This window comes from Microcebus murinus, chromosome 8 (assembly GCF_040939455.1).
Source record: "Microcebus murinus isolate Inina chromosome 8, M.murinus_Inina_mat1.0, whole genome shotgun sequence".
Lineage (NCBI taxonomy): Eukaryota > Metazoa > Chordata > Mammalia > Primates > Cheirogaleidae > Microcebus > Microcebus murinus.
This window is the reverse complement of record NC_134111.1, coordinates 18,374,382-18,399,137: the sequence shown is the minus strand read 5'-3', so window position 1 is coordinate 18,399,137 and position 24,756 is coordinate 18,374,382. Positions and strand designations below refer to the sequence as shown.

The 24,756-nt window shown below is 40.5% G+C and overlaps 1 protein-coding gene across 1 annotated transcript in view; it reads left to right on the top strand.

The window, feature by feature from the left end:
* MAP3K19 (mitogen-activated protein kinase kinase kinase 19) overlaps window positions 1–24,756 on the top strand; it is a 50,250-nt gene that overhangs the window by 13,210 nt on the left and 12,284 nt on the right. The window contains exons 6-10 of the mRNA XM_076005485.1: window positions 7,148–7,244; window positions 13,179–13,257; window positions 14,544–14,803; window positions 18,839–18,882; window positions 20,755–23,208. Of these exons, the coding sequence (XP_075861600.1) occupies window positions 7,148–7,244; window positions 13,179–13,257; window positions 14,544–14,803; window positions 18,839–18,882; window positions 20,755–23,208 (2,934 nt within the window). The remainder of the gene's footprint in view (window positions 1–7,147; window positions 7,245–13,178; window positions 13,258–14,543; window positions 14,804–18,838; window positions 18,883–20,754; window positions 23,209–24,756) is intronic.

Below are 24,756 nucleotides of genomic sequence, written 5' to 3'. Positions count from 1 at the left end.
TAAAGATCTTACTACCTTACATTTTATTTGTAGTAAAAAATATGACCACAAAATTGCTTGTTTTTAAAAGTTAATAAGGTATAATATTTATAAGCAAAGTGATGGGTTTGGGAGATGGTAGAGTAAAGACATTTCAGTCTCTTCTTCCAAAAATCATCCCAAAACAACAAAGAAAACAAAAAATAAAAATTTAATATTTTAGCTTTATATTTTGAAATCATTATAGACTCAAAAGAATTTGCAAAAATAGTACAGAGAAGCCCTGTGTACCCTTCATCATCTTCCCCCAGTGGGGACTATTGTCATAAGCTTAGTCAATTATTAAAATTGGGACATTGACATTGACACAATGCAATTCACTAGACTATAGAACTTCCTTGGATTTCTGTAGATTGTGCGCACAAAGAAAGCCTTTTTGTTTCTTTCTCCGTGTGTCTGTGTGCACAGTGCCATGACTTTTGTCCCCTGATCACCATGATCATGATACAGACCTGCTCTGTCACCACAAAGGAATCCCTTCCTACCATCCCTCTATATCCAAACCCTCTCCCTTCCCTACCCCATGCCAACCACTGCTCTGTTCTCCATCTCTATAATTTTGTCATTTCAAAAATGTCATATAGGCCGGGCGCGGTGGCTCACGCCTGTAATCCTAGCGCTCTGGGAGGCCGAGGCGGGTGGATTGCTTGAGGCCAGGAGTTCGAAACCAGCCTGAGCAAGAGTGAGACCCCGTCTCTACTATAAAAATAGAAAGAAATGAATTGGCCAATTAATACATATAGAAAAAATTAGCCGGGCATGGTGGCGCATGCCTGTAGTCCCAGCTACTTGGGAGGCTGAGGCAGAAGAAGGATCACTTGAGCCCAGGAGTTTGAGGTTGCTGTGAGCTAGGCTGACGCCACGGCACTCACTCTATCCTAGGCAACAAAGTGAGACTCTGTCTAAAAAAAAAAAGTCATATAAATGGAATCATTATACATGTAAACTTTTGACCTTGGCTTTGGCTTTTTCTACTCAGCATAATGTTCTTGATATAGACCCAAGTTGTTGTTTTTTTTTCTGTTTTTTTTTTTTGTTTGTTTGTTTTTTGAGACAGAGTCTCGCTTTGTTGCCCAGGCTAGAGTGAGTGCCGTGGCGTCAGCCTAGCTCACAGCAACCTCAAACTCCTGGGCTCGAGTGATCCTTCTGCCTCAGCCTCCCGAGTAGCTGGGACTACAGGCATGTGCCACCATGCCCGGCTAATTTTTTTATATATATATCAGTTGGCCAATTCATTTCTTTCTATTTATAGTAGAGACGGGGTCTCGCTCTTGCTCAGGCTGGTTTTGAACGCCTGACCTTGAGCAATCCGCCCGCCTCGGCCTCCCAAGAGCTAGGATTACAGGCGTGAGCCACAGCGCCGGGCCTCCAAGTTGTTTTTGTATCACTAGTTTCTTTTATTGCTGAGTAGTATTCTATAGTGTAGATGTTCTACAGTTTGTTTAGCCATTCACCTTTCAAAGGACATTTGGGTTGTTTCCAGTTTGGGACTATACAAATGAAGCTACTATGAACATTCATGTACAGATTTTTATGTGAACATAAGTTTTCATTTCTCTAGGATAAATGCCCACGAGTCCAATTGCTGGGTCATATGGTAAATGCATGTTTAACTTTTTTTTTTTTTTTTTTTTTTTGAGACAGAGTCTCGCTTTGTTGTCCAGGCTAGAGTGAGTGCCGTGGCATCAGCCTAGCTCACAGCAACCTCACACTCCTGGGCTCGAGCGATCCTTCTGCCTCAGCCTCCCAAGTAGCTGGGACTACAGGCATGCGCCACCATGCCCGCCTAATTTTTTATATACATATCAGTTGGCCAATTAATTTCTTTCTATTTATAGTAGAGACGGGGTCTCGCTCTTGCTCAGGCTGGTTTTGAACTCCTGACCTTGAGCAATCTGCCCGCCTCGGCCTCCCAGAGAGCTAGGATTACAGGCGTGAGCCACCGCGCCCGGCCGCATGTTTAACTTTTTAAAATATGGCCAAACTATTTTGCAGAGTTGCACTCACATTTTATGTCCCCACCAGCAAGGAATGAGAGATGCGATTTCTCTGCATCCTTGCAATTATTTGGTACTGTTAGTTTTTTATTTTAACCATTCTAACAGGTGTGTAGCATTATCTCAATGTGGTTTTCATTTGCATTTCCCTTATGGCTGATGTGGAACATTTTTTTATGTGTTTATTTGCCTTCAGTATAAGTTGTCTGTTCAAGTATTTTTTTTTATTTTTTTATTTTTTTTTTACATGTTCCTATGGATTCTGAGTGTTCAAGTATTTTGCCTCCATTTTCTAGGTGGATTGTTTGTTTGTTTTCTTATTGGGTTTAGAGAATTAATGGTATATTCTGAATACGTGATTCACAAATATTTTCTCCTAGTCAAGAGAAAGACTTGTTTTTTCATCCTTTTTAGTCTTTAATTGAACAGAAGTTTTTAATTTTGATGAAAAACAATTTATCCATTTTTTTTCTTTTATGGATCATGATTTTTGTGTCTAAGAATTCTTCACCCAACCCTAGGTGTTCTCTTCTAAAAGATTTATAGTTTCACATTTTACATTTAAATATGTGATCCAGTTTGTATTAATTTTTATAAGTGTGAGATTTAGGTGGAGGTACATATTTTTGCCAACAATGTCCAATTGTTTCCACATCATTTGTTGAAAAGACTATCCTTCCTCCATTGACTGACTCTCATACTCTTGTAAAAGAAATCTTTTGAGCTTCCTTCTTCAATTTAACTACTATTAATTCTAAGATGCATATTTGGCATTTTAACATCTTTGAAATCAGATATCTTACAATTGACATAGTAAAGTTGGCACTGTCATTTTTAATGGTGCATAATATGATGGTGTATCTCATAATCAGAAGCATCTTAGATTCAGTGAAATATGGTAGGACACATTACTAATCCCAAATCACAGTATATGACATTAGAAATGGGTGGAGGAGTGATAAATGATTTGGCAGCATGGCCAAAAGTGAAGCTTGATTGTCCACAGAAGGGATATTGATGAGAATCAAGATGACATGCTGCAAAAAAGCAAGGAAAGGCCCAGGAATTACAGGCATCAGGCACTGCAGAAGTTGGAGGTTAGTGTGAGGTTGAAAAAAAACAGAGTTTGGCTGAAAGTTTGTACAGGAGTCAGAGAGATCCCCAACATTCATTCTCCTTCCACTCTGTGTAACCAAGCCATACTAGTACATTTTTTGATGCAACTTTATAACTTTTTTTGAACTTTCACTATCTATTTTTTTCTTATTGTGGCTAAAATAAACTTTGAACTCATTTTGGGGGGGAGAAATAGACTTTTCCACTATTGGACTTGCCTTTTTCTTCCCTAGTGCTTTCTCTAGGGTTTAAATCCCCAAACCCAAGGTCATCCTTCACTTCTTTTCTTTTGAATGAAAGCTTGGTTTTCTTGTTGGTTGACTGAAACATGTTTTTCCGGTGCACAGATATAGGTAGCTGCCCTGCTTGTAGGACTGCTCCCAGGGCCTCTTTATATGCTCTCCCAGCCTGTTTTCATCTGAGGAGAATCTTCTTTCCAAAGGTTATCACATATGATTTCTCTCCCGATTTTCTCTTCTGTGTGTTTAGTACTTCATTGTGTGCAGGGGAGAATGCTCAGGCTCTAGTTCTCGTCCATCTTTCACCTCCTGCATGTTATCAGTGGCTTAGGAAACCCATCTGTGTATGGGATTTGCTATTCTGATGTTTTCTCTCTCTCTCACTCACTACTAGGCATCATTATTTCAATTCTCTTTGTGGCACTCAAGCACATCTTAAAGTCTTTCATGTTCAGCTTTCTAAAACAAATTAGAAAACCCTGCGCTGTTTCTGTTTTAGAGTCTTCATTTCCATGACTGCCTTCAAACTGGATCTTACTCCCTATATCCCTTTTGTCTGTGGTATTTTATGGTCTTTCAGTTTATTCCATGGCAGAAATTTTTGTCAGGCGCTTGTAGGTATCACATACCTTTTCTTTTTTTCTGTAGAGAACTTATCAATTCTGTTAGGTATCCTTTCTTTTCATTTTGTTCATTGTCATTAATTCTTTTCTTTGTGGTTCTTGTTGAAATTCTTTGTTTCAAGCTTTTCATGGTAGCAACATAGTAGAGTGGTTACACACTCTGGAACTAGACTTCAGAGTCTGGGTGTGAATTCTGGCTCTACCACTGGCTGGCTTTGTGACCTTAGGTAAGTGACTTACCTTCTCTGGGCCTTGTATTTAAAATGAAGATAATAGTTCCTACTTTTAGAGTTTTTGTAAAGATTATTTAATATATGTAAGATATATTGGACAGTGTCTGGCACTATATTTGTAAATGCTAGTCATTGTTATGGGTTTTTTTTTTTTTTTTTTTTTTGAGCCAGAGTCTCGCTTTGTTGTCCAGGCTAGAGTGAGTGCTGTGGCATCAGCCTAGCTCACAGCAACCTCAAACTCCTGGGCTTGAGTGATCCTTCTGCCTCAGCCTCCCGAGTAGCTGGGACTACAGGCATGCGCCACCATGCCCGGCTAATTTTTTTATATATATATCAGTTGGCCAATTAATGTCTTTCTATTTATAGTAGAGACGGGGTCTCGCTGTTGCTCAGGCTGGTTTTGAACTCGGACCTTGAGCAATCCGCCCGCCTTGGCCTCCCAGAGAGCTAGGATTACAGGCGTGAGCCACCGCGCCCGGCCTGTTATGGGTTTTGTAGGTAGGAACGCCCACACTGCCATCTTCTAACTTTTCTTAAAGGATCAACTGACAAATGAACTAAGTTGAGACTGACCACAGCCCATTATAGTCAACATGGAAACTTGACATGAGAACCAGTATATTTAACACTTCCAAGTGAGGGCTGCCATTTTCCAAAGTTTAGCATAAAAATTTCATTGAACCACTATAATTATATGAAATGGTAGACACATGTTTGGAGGTTTCATGGAGTATTCTAGACAAAACCAACATATATTTAAAAAGTTCAAATGGTCCATCAGCATCTGAATCTGTCTCCAACTTTTCCATTAATCAAAGTATGCACATTCAAATAACAATAAGATGACCAATCCTATATGTTGCATCAATAAAAATGAAAAGCAATGATAATTGATAAGGGAGAAGATATAGGGAAACACATTCATGTTCTGCTGGTGGATTATAAATAGGTATAAACTTTATTTTTAAGGCAATGTGTGAAAAAAAAAGACTTAGCATTTTTCATATTCTTTACAACAATAATTCCAGATCTAGGAGTCTACTCTAAAGAAATAATTCAAAATTGGTATATTAATTACAAAGATATTCACAGTGCTACATGTAATAATGAAGAATTAAAAACTGCCGACTAAGCAATATGGGGCTTATATTGTAAGATTTGTGGAGCTTTTTAAAGAAACACTATCAGCCAGACACGGTGGCTCACACCTATAATCCTAGCACTTTGGGAGGCCAAGGCAGGAGGATCACTTGAAGCCAGGAGTTTGAGGCCAGCCTGGGCAGCCTCATCTCTACAAAAAAATTTTTTTAATTAGCTGGGCTTGGTGGTGTGCACCTGTAGTCCTAGCTACTCAGGAGGCTGAGGCAGGAGGATTGCTTGAGCCCAGGAGTTCAAGACTGCAGTGAGCTATGATTATGCCATTGCATTCTAGCCTGGGTGACAGAGGGAGACCCTGTCTCTAAAAAATAAAAAAAGAAAAGAAAGAAAAAAAGAAACACTTATATATAAGTGGAAAATCCATAGGCACAAACAATAGGTATTTTTTAATCTTGCTTTTTAAAAATTACTGTTTTGTATTTCCATATATTCTAAGAAGAGTAAACCACCCTTTGTAATTGAATGGGAAGGAGAAGGAATTTGCCAGATATTGGTAGAATTTTTGAAATTCAGAGCAGGATCAGTAGTGAGGCTGACAACAGTCAAGGAGCAGGATGAGCCCATTCGTCATTGACAACCCTGATGGTCTGAGATTGGGCACCCGACTTTGCCAGCAGGTAGAAAATGCTTTAAAAAATATGAACTACCACATAAAGGTAAGGTGTGACAACTAAGTTGTTATGATTTGAATACCTAAAATACTATACTATTTTAATAGTATAAATAGAGGGTTTTACTTTTATTATTTTCTATGATAATTAAAATGCAAAGCAAGCAAGAAAAAAAATTCCAGCCTCTCCTAGAAATTAGTGAATAAACTGTCAGAGGCTTTATGTGACCAGCTGCTCGTCTGAACTCAGATGACAAACATCTGCATTGAGATCAAGGACTTTTTTATCCAACTGTCCTCTTAAATAGGCAGTTCGCCTAGACCCTGGAAGCCAGAGAGCTCATTGTAACCTCTGGGTTGCGATGGGATATTTTAGTTACTACTTGCATCTATTGTGCTTCTAGAAAATCAAAAAGGACAAAATCGGCAGCCACACTTCTAACAAAGAAATCTGTCAATAGCAATGAATTCTACTAAGAAAACATTTCTCCTTTAGAGAGCTGGGAGTACTTTATATAAATCAAGTTGGTTTTCAATCTTGTTTTTTCAGGATAATGATTATTTCCTAGAGCATAAAAAGGAAGTTTGAGAGGTTGTGTGCCATGATGAGATCAGAAACCGTCGCAGTGAAAACTTTAATCAGCTTTGCTGCCTCTTCGGTCTAGAGTTATATCTGCAGCTCCCACAAGGGGCAGGGATTTTACTCTCACCATTTGTCAGTGGTGCTCCAGGGAGGCTTTATGGAAAAGACCATGCTCCTTTGGGGTTGTTCACTGTGACTGTGGCCGAAGGATTCTCTCCAGTTAACAACCCCCTCCCCTAGGAATGGAATCTGTGGCAGCTTTAGCAGCCTGGACGCTGAGATGATAAAGTATAAAATATTGAATTTCTATGTGTCTATGTGGTTTCCGCTTTGATCTTCATTTTTGATTATGCAATTAATCACATCTGCGACTGTCTGAGGCTGGTGCTCCAGGGGGCAGATACTTTTCTATTATTTTAGTCCTAAATACTTCATCCAATTTAAAAGGAATCCACAAAAGTGTGAAACTGTAGCCTAGAAAAATCAGCATTCACTCTGCCAACAAATTAGTACATCGAATGACTGAGTTTTTATTTCACGGCATTGCAGGAGTTCGACCAAGATGATGACTGCGGTCATTCCATACCGGTTAGTGACGAAGGCGATCCCGGTGGTGGCAGACAGCCCTGGCAACCCAGGACAGAAGGTATCCCGCTTCTGAACTTGATGTGTTCACAGACATAACATTGAGTATATATAGGGTTTCCCCCCTGATTTCAGAAATGCTCGGTGCAGAATTTTGAAAACACAGAAAAGCACGAAGGAAAATGAAAGCCACTCATAATGCTGCCCTTTGGTCCACATCTGAATGAGTGGGTCTGGGCAACTTGCCCGTCAAAACGGGCAACCCAAGCCCAGCACGGTGGCTCACGCCTGTAATCCTAGCTCTCTGGGAGGCTGAGGCGGGGGGATTACTCGAGGTCAAGAGTTCAAAACCAGCCTGAGCAAGAGCGAGACCCTGTCTCTACTATAAATAGAAAGAAATTAATTGGCCAACCAATATATATAGAAAAAATTAGCCGGGCATGGTGGTGCATGCCTGTAGTCCCAGCTACTTGGGAGGCTGAGGCAGGAGGATCGCTTGAGCCCAGGAGTTTGAGGTTGCTGTGAGCTAGGCTGACGCCACAGCACTCACTCTAGCCTGGGCAACAAAGTGAGACTCTGTCTCAAAAAAAAAAAAAAGAAAATGGGCAACCCTCTTCTGGCTCTTCTCTCATTCCCTACGCCCCTTCCGGCCCCCGACTCCATCTCAGCCAGCCAGTGGCTGCCCCTTTCCTTTTTGTCTGACAACACCTTTTCTCCATTTCTTTGTCAGCTCCAGGCATCTGTTCCCTTCCAGAGCCACACATTTCTCCAGCCCTTGTTGTCCCTGGCCTGTCCCCCTTGAGGGGCAGTGGGGAGTGAACCAGGCGCAAAAGCCCCAGGTCTTGGTCTTTTATCCTGTGAGGCCATAAATCTGGAATTTTCCAGAACCACACCCATTTCAAACATGTTCTCCTGTCACACCCATGAGTGCCCTTGCACTGAACAGACCACAAGGTATTATATCTGCAGATTCTCACTTCAGAAAATAAGTCGCCACAGCTACCACGTTTCTCTACCATCTATTCGCCCATAACCTTCTTAAATTAGATGTTGATTCGAACTGCTGCAATTTCTCCCCGGCGATTTTCTGGCTTCCATCTCTAACACTCCAGGGAAGCTGCCCTCTTCCCCTTCTGGTTTTTTTTCACGCCTTCCCGCATTCCCTGAAGGCTGCAGTTCTGGCCTAGCTGCCGTCCCTCCCTCCCCTTGTGTGTGCTGCCCTCTCCTGGGCGGCCTCCTGCCTTCCTCACACTCCCTCGGATAGCCTCTCCCCAGCCTGGGCGCTGAGAATAATGTAGTGATGCTTAAGATCCTGAACACCAGCAAACCTGGAAGAGCTAGTGAAAATAAACAAATCCAGAAACTCTTCTGAATGATTCTTGCGATCTGTCTGCCTTTGACTTTCATAGACTTCAAAGCCAGGCTCTCAGAAGCCTGATGGTGTCCCAGGCACCTTCTAGAAGGTTAAATATTTCATTTATTCTGCGCAACTTGGAGATGTACCGCCATTTGGGGTGCTGGTCATTCTTTTAAAATTGATTTGTAATATTTTCAGTTTTCATATAGTAGCCATAACACTGATGCAATATGTCCACTAAGCTCTTGCAGTTGGGGGCTTTAATATTTAATGACTTGTGTTACAAATTTGAAAGAAACAATTATCTTTCTGATAAAATTTCTTCTTACAGTTGATAGACTTCAGTTACTTTTTTCAGTCACAAAGTCTGAGATAAAAGTGTTTTGAGTATTATTGTGCATTGTATTCATTTTAAATAACATTTGAAATTTCTTTAAATATCAATTTAATCTCTTTACATCCCATTTCCATGGTATTTCTAACATATCTCAAATTATTAATGTTTAAAGTGCTTAAATAATTTATGAAGACCTTATGCATAGACCATGTGGCTATTCTGTTGTAGATACATACATTTAATCATTTAGTTTATGTGTTTGTCCATCATATTATTTTATTAAAAAGGAACATCACTAATTAAAATATCTATAAACTCCGTAACATCTGGATCCCATGCACCTTAACATTCTTTCTTTCTTTTTTTTTTTTTTTTTTGAGACAGAGTCTCACTGTGTTGCCTGGGCTAGAGTACCGTGCCGTCAGCCCAGCTCACAGTAACCTCAAACTCCTGGGCTCAGGAAATCCTCCTGCCTCAGCCTCCTAAGTAGCTGGGACTACAGGCATGTGCCACCATGCCCGGCTAAGTTTTTCTGTGTATTTTTAGTTGGCCAATTAATTTCTTTCTATTTTTAGTAGAGACAGGGTCTTGCTCTTGCTCAGGCTGGTCTCGAACTCCTGACCTTGAGCGATCTGCACGCCTGGAATTCCCAGAGTGCTAGGATTACAGGTGTGAACCACTGCGCCCGGCCACACCCTAATATTCTTTATGGAGAACTTAAGTATTCCTGCAGTATTTGTTTGCTTTATTATTTATTTATTATTTGCTTTTGCAGATGGTCATGTGTAAAATACAATTTACGGACAAAAAAATAAATAAATAAATAAGCCAAACCAAAAAGACCCTCATCCTTTTCCATAGTACAAAACGTTGCATTTCTTAGTCAACATAATACAACCCTTGTAGACTAGAAATTGAGCCTGTGAATTTACTCTTTTCATGAATAAACAAGAGTCTATTTCTTAAAATTACTGGGCTTAAATTTTTTTTTTAATACAGTGTAAATCCATCAGGCTTCTTAGTTGCAGATAACATAACCTACTCCTAGTTCAGTTAAGAAGAAAGGACTTTTTAAAAAGATATTATAAAGTTTATAAACATTGAAAAACCAGAGGAGAGGAACTGCCTTAGTTCATTCATGCTGCCATAGACTGGATGGTTTAAAGAGGAGAGTTATTTTCTGACAGTTCTGGAGGATGGGAAGTCCAAGAGCGAGGTTCCGGCAGGAACTGGTTTCTGGTGAGGACTCTTCCCGGCTTGCAGATGACTGCTTTGTCCCCACATGGCCCTTCCTCTGTGCACGCACAGAGAGAGCAAGGCTGAGCGAGCTCTCTGGGGTCTCTTCTTATGCACACACTAATCCAATTGATCAGGGCCCTACCCTTATGACCTCGTGTAACCTCAATTTCTTCTTTACGGGCCGCATCTCCAAATACAGCTGATGGTTAGGGCTTCAGCCTACGAATTTGGGGGTGAGGCACACACTTTCAGTCCATTGCAGGAAGACTCTCAGTTGGATTGTGAGGAAGAATTCCCATTACTATAATCTTAGAACTGGCAGCTTCTGACCCCCAAATCATGCTGCACCTGCCATAACCAGGGAGCCACTCCCACTGTCAACCTAAGGACTGACCCCTCCCTCTGCTGACGCCAACATCAGCACCATGGATGCTGCACCTTATCTTTCTTCATGTAACTCACATGCGTCAGTCTCTCAAGCACACGTCTGATCCCTGGCAGCACAGGAGGCTGGAAAATAGGGTTTTAAAAAAGTACGTGTTGAGATTCACAATGTAGGAAATTATCAAAATGTGGAGAGGGCAGCAAAATATTTTGAAACCTCGATGCCCGCAATCTAAACGGGTATGCCCATCAATTTCAATAGAACAAGGAGAACACAGGAAAGTAAGACTTTTCTAGAGGAAACAATTTTTCTTCATCACACGAGTTAGTCTGGGCCAGACTTTAAGTTTCTATTTTAATGAAGGCCTTAACACTAATGACAAAGTAAGGATCATTTCTCAACGTTTTATGAATGTCATTCCCTCTTTTGTGAAGAAAATGTCTCCTATTGCATTGAAATTTTGTCTTTTAATCTCTCTTTACAGGGATCTTTTCTGGTGGGGTTAATTTATCCTCATGATCTGAAAAATGCAGTCAGTCAGGAGCAAGAGTTGTATTTTCACGTGTGACAATGCATCGTCTTTCTTGGCCTACTGGGAGGGTTCTGAGGCCCTATCCACAGCTCCCTCTGCCACTCACAGTATTCAAGAGAAAGAACAAAGGGAACGTTTGTATGTTTCACAACAATTTCAGAGTCAGTATATTCTATTGATATTAGAAGTTCATAAACCATTATGAACCTTTCCCATTTAGGACCAACAATTAGGATGGCAGCCATTAGCTCTTAACAATTTCTAAAAAGGCAGGTAATTCTTATACTTGCATAGTACATCTTTGTTCTTTGGTTTGAAAAAGAAATCAGCCAATTCATGGACATTTAAGCACACTGAATTTGCTTGCAAGCATTCTGGGTTTCATTAGTTCTTGACAAACGTGTTCATGTGAATACCCAGTTTTCTAACTTTCTACTCAGTTTTCTAACTTCCCCAGCAAAGTACTAAATGCATCTAGCCTTTGTACCAGAACATTCTTTTCCCTGACAGTTTAGTTATTAGAATGTCTGCTGTATGTTTTTCTCACTCTAACATGTCAGCTAGGTTTTTACACTCAAGGATGACTACAAAAATGTTATGAAAGACATCCATCTTTCTTTCAAGTAGGAGAATGACCTTGAGCATGTTACACAAACCCATGGCTATTCGTTTCTTCATTTCTAAAATGAAAGGCTTGGATTAGATGACCTCTAAGTTCCTTCTAGCTCGATAATTCCAAGCCTCTCATTTTGTACTACATAGTGTGGTGATACGATATTTGAAAAGTTAGAAAACAATTGGCCATTCCAAGGAAACTTCATTTTTAGACAAGTGTTCCTTGCTATTGTATAATATTAGAAAACATGCAATCAAGTTGTCTGAGAAACATGTTTTCAAGAAAACCAAAGCTAGATACATTTTCACGATCTCGCAAAATATAATATTGGATGACAACGATAGTAAATACTATTATCATTTGCATGATTGTAAACAAAACTTTTCCTTTTGGAAATTTTTACTGTTTTTTTTTAATGCACTAGTCTTATTACATGACACAGGTACAAAAATTGAACAATAAATATGCTTTCATGACAAAATATCCAGAGTCCTTTAAATATAGTAAAAATCTACCAATTGAGATAATGATGATGACGATAGCCATTAAGTAACTTTCCCAAGGTCACCCAGGAAGTGGCAGAGTGAGGAGGGTTGTAGACCCAAATCTGATCTGATTCACACCCTACCCTCAACCTCCCTGCTATACTTTGTCGCTAGCACTCAGTTGGTGGAGCTTATACAACCATCGCTCCTCTGGGCATATGCAGACTGAGTCAGTAGCTCTGGCAAATACATAGATAGGAATGAATACTGAGACAAGCATTGCATCCTCCTGGAAGGACACTCCTCTCTGCTCCCACAGTACCATTTGCACACTTCTATTACAGTGCTGACCTCCTGCATTCTTTGCTTTCGTATCAGCTCTACCGGGGCCACAGCTGCATCTTGTTTATTTCTATGGCTTCAGTGCAAAGTTCTGGGCTTGTCATATGCTTAATAAAAGTTCAATGGAAAAAAGGAATGAATGAATAAATCTCAAAGTACAGGCAATTGTAGCGTGATTCATGCTAGTTTTTCACATAACTTTGGTCAACCTGTTATATTGTAAGCAACCATCCATTCTGCTCGTTGGGACTTGTCATCTAAAGGGTTATACTGGGAATCGTTTCATGGAATCAGACAGGAGATGAGCAAAATTACAAACATAAGCAAGTTTCTTTGGGGCCACATAAATTATCTCATTTAACCCTCACAACAGTCTTATGAGGAAGATATTGTCACACTTTATGGAAGGAAGCCTTGTTTTCTCCATTCAGGTGACTGACACTGTTCATCATAAAACTTTATTTTACATCTGGAAAATTTTATTATACAGTTTTATTTTTCTCTTTAAGCAAGCATTTATTTAGGACCTATCGTATACTGGACAGTAAAGATACTAAGATGGCTAAACTTTAGTCCCTGGTGAATGTCCATTCTGCAATCATTAAGAACAGATTGGCCAAAATAGTCAGAAATAAAATGCTTCTGCTTACCACTAGAATTCATTACATTCTTTCCTTTTACTACGTTCATGCATTTCTATAGGTGTTGAGATCATTGTGACTTTTCCAAAAGACATCAGTCACCCCGAAGAAATGAGCCAAGAAGATTTAAAAGAAAACAAGTAAGGAATATTCTTTGAAGTATTAGACTGGAAATTAAGTACAAAGGGATGACACTTGTGTGGAAACCTACATTTCTGGTAATTCAACCTACAATGCTCAAAAGCAGTGGTGACAATATGTAGTACGTGGCATGGGCCAGGTAATAAATAATTAGCCCTTGTGGGACAGATAGTCTCTGTTACAATGATTCAACTCTGCACTTGTCACTTGAATGCAGCCATAGACAATATGTAAACAAGTGAGTGTGCTGTGGTCCAACTAAAGCGACAAAAACAGGCTGAAGGTTGGGTGTGCCCCCATCCTTCTCCCCCCTGCCCCATCCCCATAGTTTGTGGACCCTGCTCTAGGGCAGGGCTGCTAAGAACATAGTTGTGTGGTCCTGTTATCAGACCATGATGAGTTCAGTACAGGACGGGAGGGCAACCATTTAAAAAGTTGTATAGCAATTGACAAAGTAATTTTATGTTCATTGATAGGATAATGAAAAAATTGGGGCGTATTTTCTGCATAGTTTTAATATTTTGTCCATTTTTTTTTTTTTTTGAGACAGAGTCTCACTCTCTTGCCTGGGCTAGAGTGCTGTGGCATCAGCCTAGCTCACAGCAACCTCCAACTCCTGGGCTCAAGCGATCCTCTGCCTCAGTTTCCCGGGTAGCTGGGGCTATAGGCAAATGCCACCATACCTGGCTAATTTTTTTCTATTTTTAGTTTTTTGGCTAATTTCTTTTCCATTTATAGTAGAGATGGGGTCTCGCTCTTGCTCAGGCTGGACTTGAACTCCTGAGCTCAAACAATCCACCCGCCTCGGCCTCCCAGAGTGCTAGGATTACAGGCGTGAGCCACCACGCCCGGCCTGTTTTGTCCATCTTTATAGTAATCTGCTTTTATTATATTTTTTAAAAGTATCAGTCCACAGTGGACTGGAAAGTTTAAAAACTGGTCCTTCCCCAAAGATAGCTTGAGAAGCACAGGGTTAGTCAATGCCTTTGGGTTCATCCTCCTGCCTGCCCCTTGTCTCTTCTCTGCGCAAAGAGCTGGGGACTGGGCAGAGCAGACTGGGCTGAAACCTAATCCATCCAGGTGACTGCGTTGGGTGTGGAGGGCAGAGGAGGTTGGCAGTGAGTTGGAGGGTGGAGAGGTCTGTCCACGCAGGATACAGTCGTTCCACTCAGCAGCGCCATTTGGGAATCGCTCTCCAAACTTTCTAGCCATGTCTGTCCACACTGAGAACTGAGACCGAGAAGACATGGCGAACGAGTTTTAAATCAGACCATTTCCCTTTTAGTCAGACAGCCCCGGTGTGTCAAGAATGGGCAGCGGCACGTTCAGTTTCTCTTCCATACGACATTGAGATTGTGGACCTCAAGACAAAGGCGCTGACCACACGGCCTTTACTTCTGAAGAAAGAAGAAAGTTCCAGGGAGCTCCTTGACATGGACTTGGGCTGTTTGCTGCCAAGACCTTGTTTAGAACCAAATCTCTCCAAGTCTGTAACCAGAGAAGATGCTCCTCATTTTCTGAAGGGGCAGCAAAGAAAATCTGAAGGTACATTGAACACTGAATCCCACAGTGATTCCTTTACTCTTTTGGTCCACAAGTTTTTTATTTATTCTGCCAGGCGCTGTTCTAAATGCTAGAGATACAGCAGTGAACAAGACAGACAATAACCCCAGCCCTTGTGGAATTCGCATTCCTGTGAGGGTTGGGGGGGCGGGGTGCAGGACAGACAATAAACTAGCAAAGAAGTAAAATAATGAGGGGTGGCATAATGTTCCAGTAGAAAGAACAGTATGTGCAAATATTCATATTGAGCCTAAGACTCACTTACCAGAAAGCAGCACTAATGCCAGTGTTTAACCCTGGGGCAACATGATCTTTGGTATTTGCTTACTACTTTCCTAAACCAACCAGCCCAAACCACTAGGAACAAACCTATAATCCAACAAGTTGCATTCATTGACTTATTGCAACGAGGGAGACTGCACACCAGAGAAACTGTGAGGCATCTTCCAAAAGGAAACAAATAGAATAATTATTAGAGGATTTGGGGAGAAGAGTATAGTTTAAGTGAAATTAAATGAAGCAGTGCTTAAAATTTTATTGTGCTAAAATGTGCATAACATAAAATTTACCATTTTAACCATTTTCAAGTGTACAGTTCAGTGGCATTAAGTACATTCACATTGTTGTGTAACCATCACAACTATTCATCCCCAGAACTTTTTCTTCTTGCAAAACTGAAACTCCGTGCCCAAAAAAACAATAACTCCCTGTTCCCTTCTCTCCTGAAACCTCTGGTAACCACTGTTTTATTTTCTGTCTCCATATGAATTTAACTACACTAGGTCTTTTGTATAAGTGGAACCACGCAATATTTGTCCTTGTGTCTGACTTGTTTCACTTGGCATAATGTCTTGGTAGGCTATCTGTAAAGGGGGTAACATCAGATCTGGACTGTGAAGTGGACTCAGGGCCTTGTTCCTTGAAGTCTACAAAGTCAGCTCCCCACCCTAAGCAGCCTCTCTTCAGCCTCGTATCTTGCAGTATGAGAAACACCTGCACCACTAAACGCCTCCCCTTACCTGAACAGCTCTGTGAATATTTGCACATACTGTTCTTTCTGCTGAAACATTATGCCGTCCTTCAGAGCTCATCTTAGAAGCTACTTCCTCTGGGAAGTCTTCCTAAACCTCCTAAGACTGAAGGAGTTGCCATTCCTTTGGACTACTGCAGGCTCTTGACCTCACCTACAACACAACACTCATGCTGGATTGTCACTGTTTGTTTATGTTCCATCTTCACCAGATTACAAAGGCAACAGTCATTGAACCTCCAAGCACCTAGCATCATACCTGGCGCATAACTGTTAAAAATGCAGATTGAATTAACAACAATAATAACCAGTTATTGAGTGCCTACTATTAATATTGCAAGGCACAACTATCCACCGATAGTATTAGTATCCCTGTTTCAGAAACCAGGAAACGGAAGCCTAAGGAGGTTAAATGGGTGTTCAGGTCACATAGCTAGTGAGTCACAGAGGCTGGGTTCAAACCTGAACTGCCCGTCTCTGAAACCAGTGTGCTTAAGCACCGTGCCATCTGTGTTCAGAGTTCATACCCTCCGTCTGAGTCCCACTTTAGTTTTGAGGGAAGAAAAAGAACAAGCACATTTAGCCTTGAAGATGCATTTAGAGAAAAGGAGGGGCAGTTGGTGCAGTTACAACCTGCAAGGGAGAATGGATGGAGAGATGGATTTGGAAATCCTGGAAACATCCTTCTCCCCTAGCCAGACTGCAGGGAGTCTCGAAGCTATAACAAAGAGCACACGCAGGCGAGAATAAACTTGGTTAGGTCGGTAGTGGTGATGTGGCTGGTTGACGGTGCCACAAGGTTGTTTGCAAATGTCAACATGGGCTCCCCAAAGTTGACAAAGCAAATATTTGTTTGCTCTTTTAAAAATTTAAGTGAAATTTAAAAAAATTAGACAATATATGTTGATCAAGAAAATTTCAGAAAATGCAGATGAACAAAAGAAATAAAGTACAAATAGTACTTCAAGACCATTTCTTTTGGAGTAATACTTTCATATATTTCTAAATATCATGTTTATAATGATATTTCTTTATTCATTTTAAACTTTATTAAGATTTAATACTTTTACATTACTCTCCTCACTCACAAGTAATGCTCAATCTTCCTAATCTGTTTTTCCTCTAAACATCAACATCTAGCATCTCTATTATTGTGCAAATATTGTAAAATATTTGCAGCTAAGCCCCACAATGTGCTGATTGCATTTCCTTTCTTTTTAGACGTATTTATCCCAGCGTTTGTAAATGCTTCATTTCATCATTTGCTCACTTTCTGCATACCTGTCACTAATTCATCCCCTTCCTGTGTAATTGACTTGTAAAACACATCTTAGTGCAGGTGATCATATAGCAGGTAATTCATTGGTTCCTTTTGTGCTTGGAAACATTGCTTCTGGAACCTTCTGCTCTCTTGTTTCATTCTGCCCTTCCTGCCCTTTTGACCAACTGACCAGCTGCCTGTCTGGGATTCCTTTGCCATCTCCCTGGGAATTCCCTGGCCTCCCTGCTGTGTTGAACCACTGTGTGCTGGATATGCAGCTTACTCTTCCTTGGCTTACTTCCTCATTTAGCAGGACACATTTTCCAGTAGCTTCCTGAGAAAGGGTGCATGGATTATATGAATGATAGTTTTTCATTGTCTCCAATTCTTCGAACTCTTCTGTTTCTTTCAGTTTGTTTTGTTCTCTGAATCCGTGGCTATTTGTAATTATGAGGGTGGCACTAAAAAGTGCTATGTGTTTGCCATGAGCTTGTTAAATGGGCCTCAGAGGAGTTGAATAGACCGAGACCTAGATAATTGGTTGAGGGATTTCCAAGCATCAGCGTGCATAGATCGGTCTTTTCTCTTGGCTAATTTTCCCTGGAGAGGGATAATCCCAGCTCCTGCCTGTAAGGTATGAGGCTGGAGGCCAGTGTTCTAGGCACTGAATGGGATTTACACTGCAACGTGCAGACTTTCACTTCACCGTCCTATTTTCACTCCCCCCTACCCCCCATTGCTAATCCCAGCCGTACCTGCTCTTTAGCATCTTTGTTTCAGGCCCTCTAGAGAGTAAACTTGCATCATCTACCGGGAAAGGAGAAGAGCAACTACCGACCAGCTGGGCAGGACAGGGAACCTGGAACTTCAGGAGCAGCCCTCTGGCTTCAGTCTCACCTGCAGCCTCGTCTTCAGAGGCACAATTAATTCCTGCTCCTTTCTGGGGTTCTTATTTCTTGTTGAGTTCTCTGCCTGCAAGCATTGAGCAGAACTGAGAAAGTAGACAGCTAAATCAGTTATTATTCATCAGTTTTCACTGCTCAAAATGTTGGTGACATCACTCATCTGCTGTTTTAATCATCCGGTTTTCCTTTTTTTATTTTCCAGTCCTTACTTACACATTTTCAAATTCAGGGCAGACACCAAGTCCTTCATGAGGAATCCACCCCCATGACCCAAACACCTCCTGCCAGGCCCCACTTCCAACACTGGGGATCACATTTCAACATGAGATCTGGAGGGGCCAAATATCCAAACCATATCAAGGTCTCTTCTTCTCTGGAGGGAAAGATGGGCCAAAGTGCCAACCAGCCTATATCCCAGCAGAGTCTCATAGTTTCAGGGCTCCCTGCTGGGGTGCAGCTCTACCACATGTGCGGGTAACATCTGGCTCTCATCACAGTGCGCTGTGAGGAATTGGGATGTGGGGAACTGGCATTATGGTGCTCTGTGAGTAACAGATGGTCTCTCTCCGATCCAGAGATCTCCCATTTCCTGTTACGATTTAGATATAAACATAAAACAACAACCCCTATCAGCGTCAGTAGCCCAAAGTTTTGCATAGCCATATCCACTGCCTGCCATGTGAATTACATGGGGGAAACTTAATTTCTACAACTTTTCTTCAGACCTTAGCATCTAAATGACTATACCGCCAAACTCTGGCTTAAGTATGTTTTCACTCTACTACTTACAATAACCAGTCATTATCTTTTTCTTGTTGTAGAGTTTCCTACTTCTGATATGAAGTGCAGTAGCCGAAGAAATGAGGTAAGATTAATAGTAGCATTTTTGACTTAAGTATTAAAAACAAAGAACTTCTGTTGTTAGAAGCAAACTCAAACAATTCAGAACCAAATCCTGAGCAATTACAGTTGACCCTTGAACAGTGCAAGGATTAGGGGCATTGATCTCCTAACCCTGTCTAGTCAAAAATCCATGTATAACTTTTGATTCCTCCAAAACATAACCAGAAATAGCCCACTGTTGACCAGAACCTTACATATAACATAAACAGTTGACTAACACATATTTTGTTTTATATGCATTATATACTGTACTCTTACAATAAAGTAAGCTAAAGAAAAGAGACTGTTATTAAGAAAATCTTAAGGAAGAGAAAATGTATTTACTATTCATTAAACGGAAGTGGATCATCATAAAAGTCTTCATCCTCATCATCTTCATGTTGAGTAGGCTGAGGAGGAAGAGAAAGAGGAGAGGCTGATCTTGTCTCAGGGATGGCAAAAGTAGAAGAAAATCCACATGTAAGTGGACCTGTGCAGTTCAAACCTCTGTTGATCAGTGGTCAACTGTGTATCTTGGAAAAATAACAACTCACATAAAGTTTGTAAAGTAGCAAATCATTCCTGGGAAAATTATGCATTGCCATGTGCGTTTCTCTGCTGAGGTATTTTCTATTCTCTACCTATATACATTTTAATTCATTTTCTTTCAATGTATCTAGAAGTTAGGTAATTCTGTTTTTCCAGTAGAGGAAAGATTTTCCTAGTTGTCTAATTTGTAAGTAAAGCTTCTGTAAAGATGCTTGCAATTCTTTAGTTTTCTCCGTTTCTTTATCCTATGAGCCTTTAAAAAATACTTATATATTCAGCTTAGTGTTGTAAAAAGGAGTTTATTGGCCTGAAAAAAATTTAATAGCTGTTACTAGGGAGATGGTTAAGCACTGAAAGAATCTCTCTTTATTTCCTAAGTTAGTTTTGAGAAATGGGGAAAATCATCTCGACAATAAAACTGGGAACTATCCCCCATCTCATATACTTTTAATGCCTAAGTTTCTAGTGGCAGCTTCCTCTTCTTTCCTTCTTACACATAGGTGGCAATAGAATGAAAATTAAACACATACCTCTCAATTACCACCCATGATCCATGCCTATAAATATTCTGATATAATTAGGTATTGAATCTGTATTCACTGGAAAAGGCCACAATGAAAAGAAACATGAAGTTAAGGTATGTATAGATTAATGACCACAAAGCTAAAATATTATATTTACATTGGGTTACACTGACCTCTAGAGGTTGATAATAAAAACTAGCTTAGTTAAAAATAGCTGGAGGGCAGAGGAGAATGCAAACCCACCCAAGGGTTGCTAATTTTCAAATGTAAGGTGTGCAATTTATAAGCCACCCTTAACAGTTCAGCAAAATAATGATTAGTAATTGTGTTCCAGATACAAATTCTGAGTTGGTCAATAACTGAGTGATCATTGTGAAAGTATATGTAACAGCAGTTTTAAACTGCTCAGTGGGATTTAAAAAATCCTAATTCTATGGAAATTAGAAAGAAAAGAGAAGAGACAATGTTTCTTATCTTAAATTTTTAACATTTACATCATAGCGCTTTCATTTAAAGATGTATAACCATTCACTTTTACATCTATAGTAATTTTGGTTTCTTGACGTATTGTTTCACCTTGGTTCCAAAAAACTACTGGGAGAGAGATTTTTAGTTTTAAAAATTGTGATCTCCAGAATTGTTTTGTATGTTAAAGGGTTTCCTTAAGAGAATTAGAATCTGCAGGGAAAGTAATCTGGATTAGAATCTCTTCAGATTATTTTAAACCAGTTAACATATTTATATGTTTCTGCATTCATAGCTTTTTCTCTTTTTCCTTTTAGTTCCCTCTGCCACCATTGTCACTGTTGCCCATGCGATCTGGTTTCCTCACCATCCCCCCAAATCACAAGGTTCCAAAAGAGAGAGAAGGAAATATTTCAAGCCTCACATCCTTCAGGCCTAAGCTCTCAGAACCTGTCAGTCAATCGGATCAGTTTAGTCCATCAAATAGGCGGCAGGAGGCCCCCTTCAAGGTGCTGATAGATCCGAATCTCAGGTCTTCTGATAGCTCCATTTGGTCAAGAAACATGTGCTCTTTCCAGAAGGCTAACCATCACAGACTCCCCCTGCAGATGGAGGAGAACTGGAATTCCAAGGGAATAGAAGAACATGAGAAGACTGAAATCTCTCCCTTTGAAAAGGGGCAATCTTTGGTGTCTTTTAAGAATTTTAAGGATGGCACGATTCCTGCAGATGGGGAAGAGGATATTGACGGCCATGGTAGTAAAATGAGAAAAGCAGCAGAAGAGAACTCTCAATATCTTTCACCAAGAGAGAAAGAGAGTTCAGTAGCCAGAAACCATGAACAAGATCCAGAAATTGTATGTACCTTTCCAAGCAAGCTCCAAGAAGCCCAGTATTCAGAAATAACTCCAAGCCAGGATGAAGACATGAGAAATAATAAAGCTGATTCAAAAAGCACTTCATTACGCAAGGGGGACGCAATTGAACCAAACAATATTTTAGAAGAATTTATTGTTCTTAAAAGCTTGTCCGATGTAGTCTTTCACGACCCCACTGAAAAGCTCCCAGAAGGTCAGAGCACCGTGGAGACAAACATAAAAATATCAATAGCAGAAGCGGCCAAACCAGAAATGAATGGGCTGATGTCTCTTATCCACGTTACTTTCCCTGCAGATGGAACCCCCAAGGAACCAGCTATAGCCAAACCAAGCCTCCGAAAGAGAAAGGGAACGGTGCATAACAGCTCTAGTGTCAACATACTTGTGCACCAAGAACAGGACAAGCCTAAGGTGAATGCCCATAGAAATAAGTTGGATTCAAAGACCAAGACAAGTAACAAGACACCTCAGAATGTCGTGATTTCTACTGAAGGTTCCGTTAAGCCTCCCATGCATAAAGCCAGCATAAAAACTCAAATTTTCCCTGCTTTGGGGCTTGGTGAGCCCAGGCCTCAACAATCACCCAGGTTTCAAAGAAGAATCCCACAGATAGAAAAGAAGCAATCAGCTTACCGGACTCAGAAACCTAAAAAGCAGTTATTTCCTTGCATCTGTAAAAATCCAGGAACAAAAAAGTCATATGTTCATCTCTCTGTTCAACCAGCAGAGCCGAGACTGAATTACCTAGATCTTAAGTATAGTGACATGTTCAAAGAAATCAATTCAACTGCTAATGGACCTGGAATCTATGAGATGTTTGGGACCCCTGTTTATTGTCACATACGGGAAGCTGAACAGCATGAAAACAAGTATTACCGAGAGATATGCTCAGCCCCATCGGGCAGATGTATCACCAATAAATGTCGATCTTCACACGGTGAGCGGAGCAGCAATAGCAGAACAAGACGTCCTCAGAAAAGACCACATGTCAAAAACCCAAAGTCTTCACTTGGCATTAAGCAAGAGCACAAAGCCTTACTTTCTAAAGAAAAGGGCTGCAAGGCTGTAGGTAGCAACCTACATGACATCGAAAATGGTGATGATATTTCAGAACCAGACTGGCAGATAAAATCTTCAGGAAATGACTTTCTGTCTTCCAAAGATGAAGTTCACCCCATGAACTTGGCTCAGATTCCTGAACAGTCCACTGGACAGAACAAATTCTTCCCAGTCTCAGACTTATCCATTGTTGAAGAAGTTTCTATGGAAGAGTCTACTGATGAAGGAGACCTTTCTAACCAACAAATACTCACCACGAGCCTCAGAGATCTGCAAGAACTTGAAGAGCTACATCCCCAGACCCCATTTGTCCCTTCAGAAAACAGCTGGGCAGTGCCCAGTGAGAGGAGTTCTTATAAGAACATACTGCAAGAAAAGCAGAATACAATATCTTTAGGCAAAATAAATGACTGTCAAATTTTACCTAATGATCTAGAGTTTGATACCGTTTCAGATGAGTCTAAAACACTTATGAGTTTCTCTTTCCAAGAGAAACGAGAAAGTGCATCTTCCCAGACATATCAACATTGGGGAGATTCTTTGGATCATGACAGTTTGGAAAATAAATCAACCGCATATGAAACGTTTGGGAAAACTTTAAATTATGCAAATTTGATTTCCCAAGAAATCCTGGAGTCCTTGAAGAATGAAGAATTGACAGACGAACTATTAGGTTGTCTAGCTGCAGAATTATTAGCTCTTGATGAGAAAGACAACAACTCTTGCCAAATAATGGCAAATGAAACAGATCCTGAAAACCTAAATCTTGTTCTTAGTAGGAAAGGAAATACCACAAAAGAATTGGGCAGAGAGACAACAAATGTCAAAATACAGGTTGGTATAATTAGAATCAGAGATTGATTTATTGGGAGGGGAAGGCCCTCAGAGACAATCTGGTTCAAATATTTTCTTTTTTTCTTTGTTTTCTTTTTTCTTTCTTTTCTTTTCTTGTCTTGTTTTAGAGAGAAAGAGAGTCTCTCTCTGTCACCCAGGCTGGAGTGCAGTGGCATGATCCTAGCTCACTGTAACCTTGAACTTCTGGGCTCAAGCAATCCTCCTGCCTCAGCCTTCTAGGTAGTTGGGACGATAGGCATGGGCTACTATGCCCAGCTAATTTTTTTTTTTTTTTTTTAGAGACAGGATCTCACTATGTTGCCCGGGCTAGTTAGTCTTCAACTCCTAGCCTCAAGCGATCCTCTTGCTTCTGCCTCCCAAAGTACTGGGATTACAGGCGTGAACCACTGAGCTTGGCCCAAATCCCTCATTTGCAAATGAGGAATTATAAACCTTAAGCAATTAAATATTATAGCTTCTTAAAGGTCTCATTGTTTGATCACAAGGTTGGAATTCCAGGTCCCTTGGCTCCCAGGCTAAGATGTTTTCATTATGCTGCCTTACTTCCGGAATTTAGCTAGCTTGGCACTGCAATGAAATCGCTTTGGATACATTAATATAGCAAAATTATTTAAATAGGTCAGTATTTTATTCATTGATGACATATTCAATCAATAGCAGATAATCTTCAGCTATCAGCAGAGAGATAATCATAGGCAAAGCATTTTGCTCTAGGTGGTGTGTATCTCAGAAAGAAGTGAACACGGCTCCTAAAGGAGCTCACCATTCCATTCATATGAAGACATGAAAGGTGCCTTTCCCAACGAGTCCCTGCACCTGAGCACTTGCTCTCAGATGTAGGAACATAGTGGTATAAAAGATTCAGCCATTGCTCTTAAGGAAGCATAACCAAAAATGCTGGAAAATTTTTTTTGCTTGGCAGGGGAGTGGAAGGGGGGTGAGGAAGCAGAATATCAACAGATGGTTGGGTTTTGTTTGTTTTAATTTTCACTGAAGTACATGAGCCTCCTACTCAAATTTTAAAAGAAACAGTAGGTAAGCCGAAATGTTATTTATTGAACACTAACTCAGATTATATCACCCTATGTCCACACTATATCAGGATCAGGAATAATTGCTTTAAATAGTTGATCAGAAGAACACATCAGATAAATAATTATACCAATTATACCAGAGCTAGGTTTATTGAGAACTTACCACATATAAGTGGGACACATTGTGTTCTCTCCTTTTATGCTTCATAATAGCTCTGTAAGTACTATAGGTACTAATGTGTCCCCATTTTGTAGATGAGGAAACTGAGGCTCAGAAAATCATCCAGCTAGTGAGTGGTGTGGTCAGGCATTCTGACTCCAGCCCCACACCCTTAATCACTAGCCAGTGGGAATATATCTTGTCCTAAAAGGCCAGCTTCTCCCTCAGGCTGAACTGAGTCTCCGCTGGGGGGGTGGATAGTGATTTGGAGACGCTGGATTGGAAATGGGGCGCTGTGTGTGCACGCCTGTGCATCGGAGGTGGGCCTCGCAC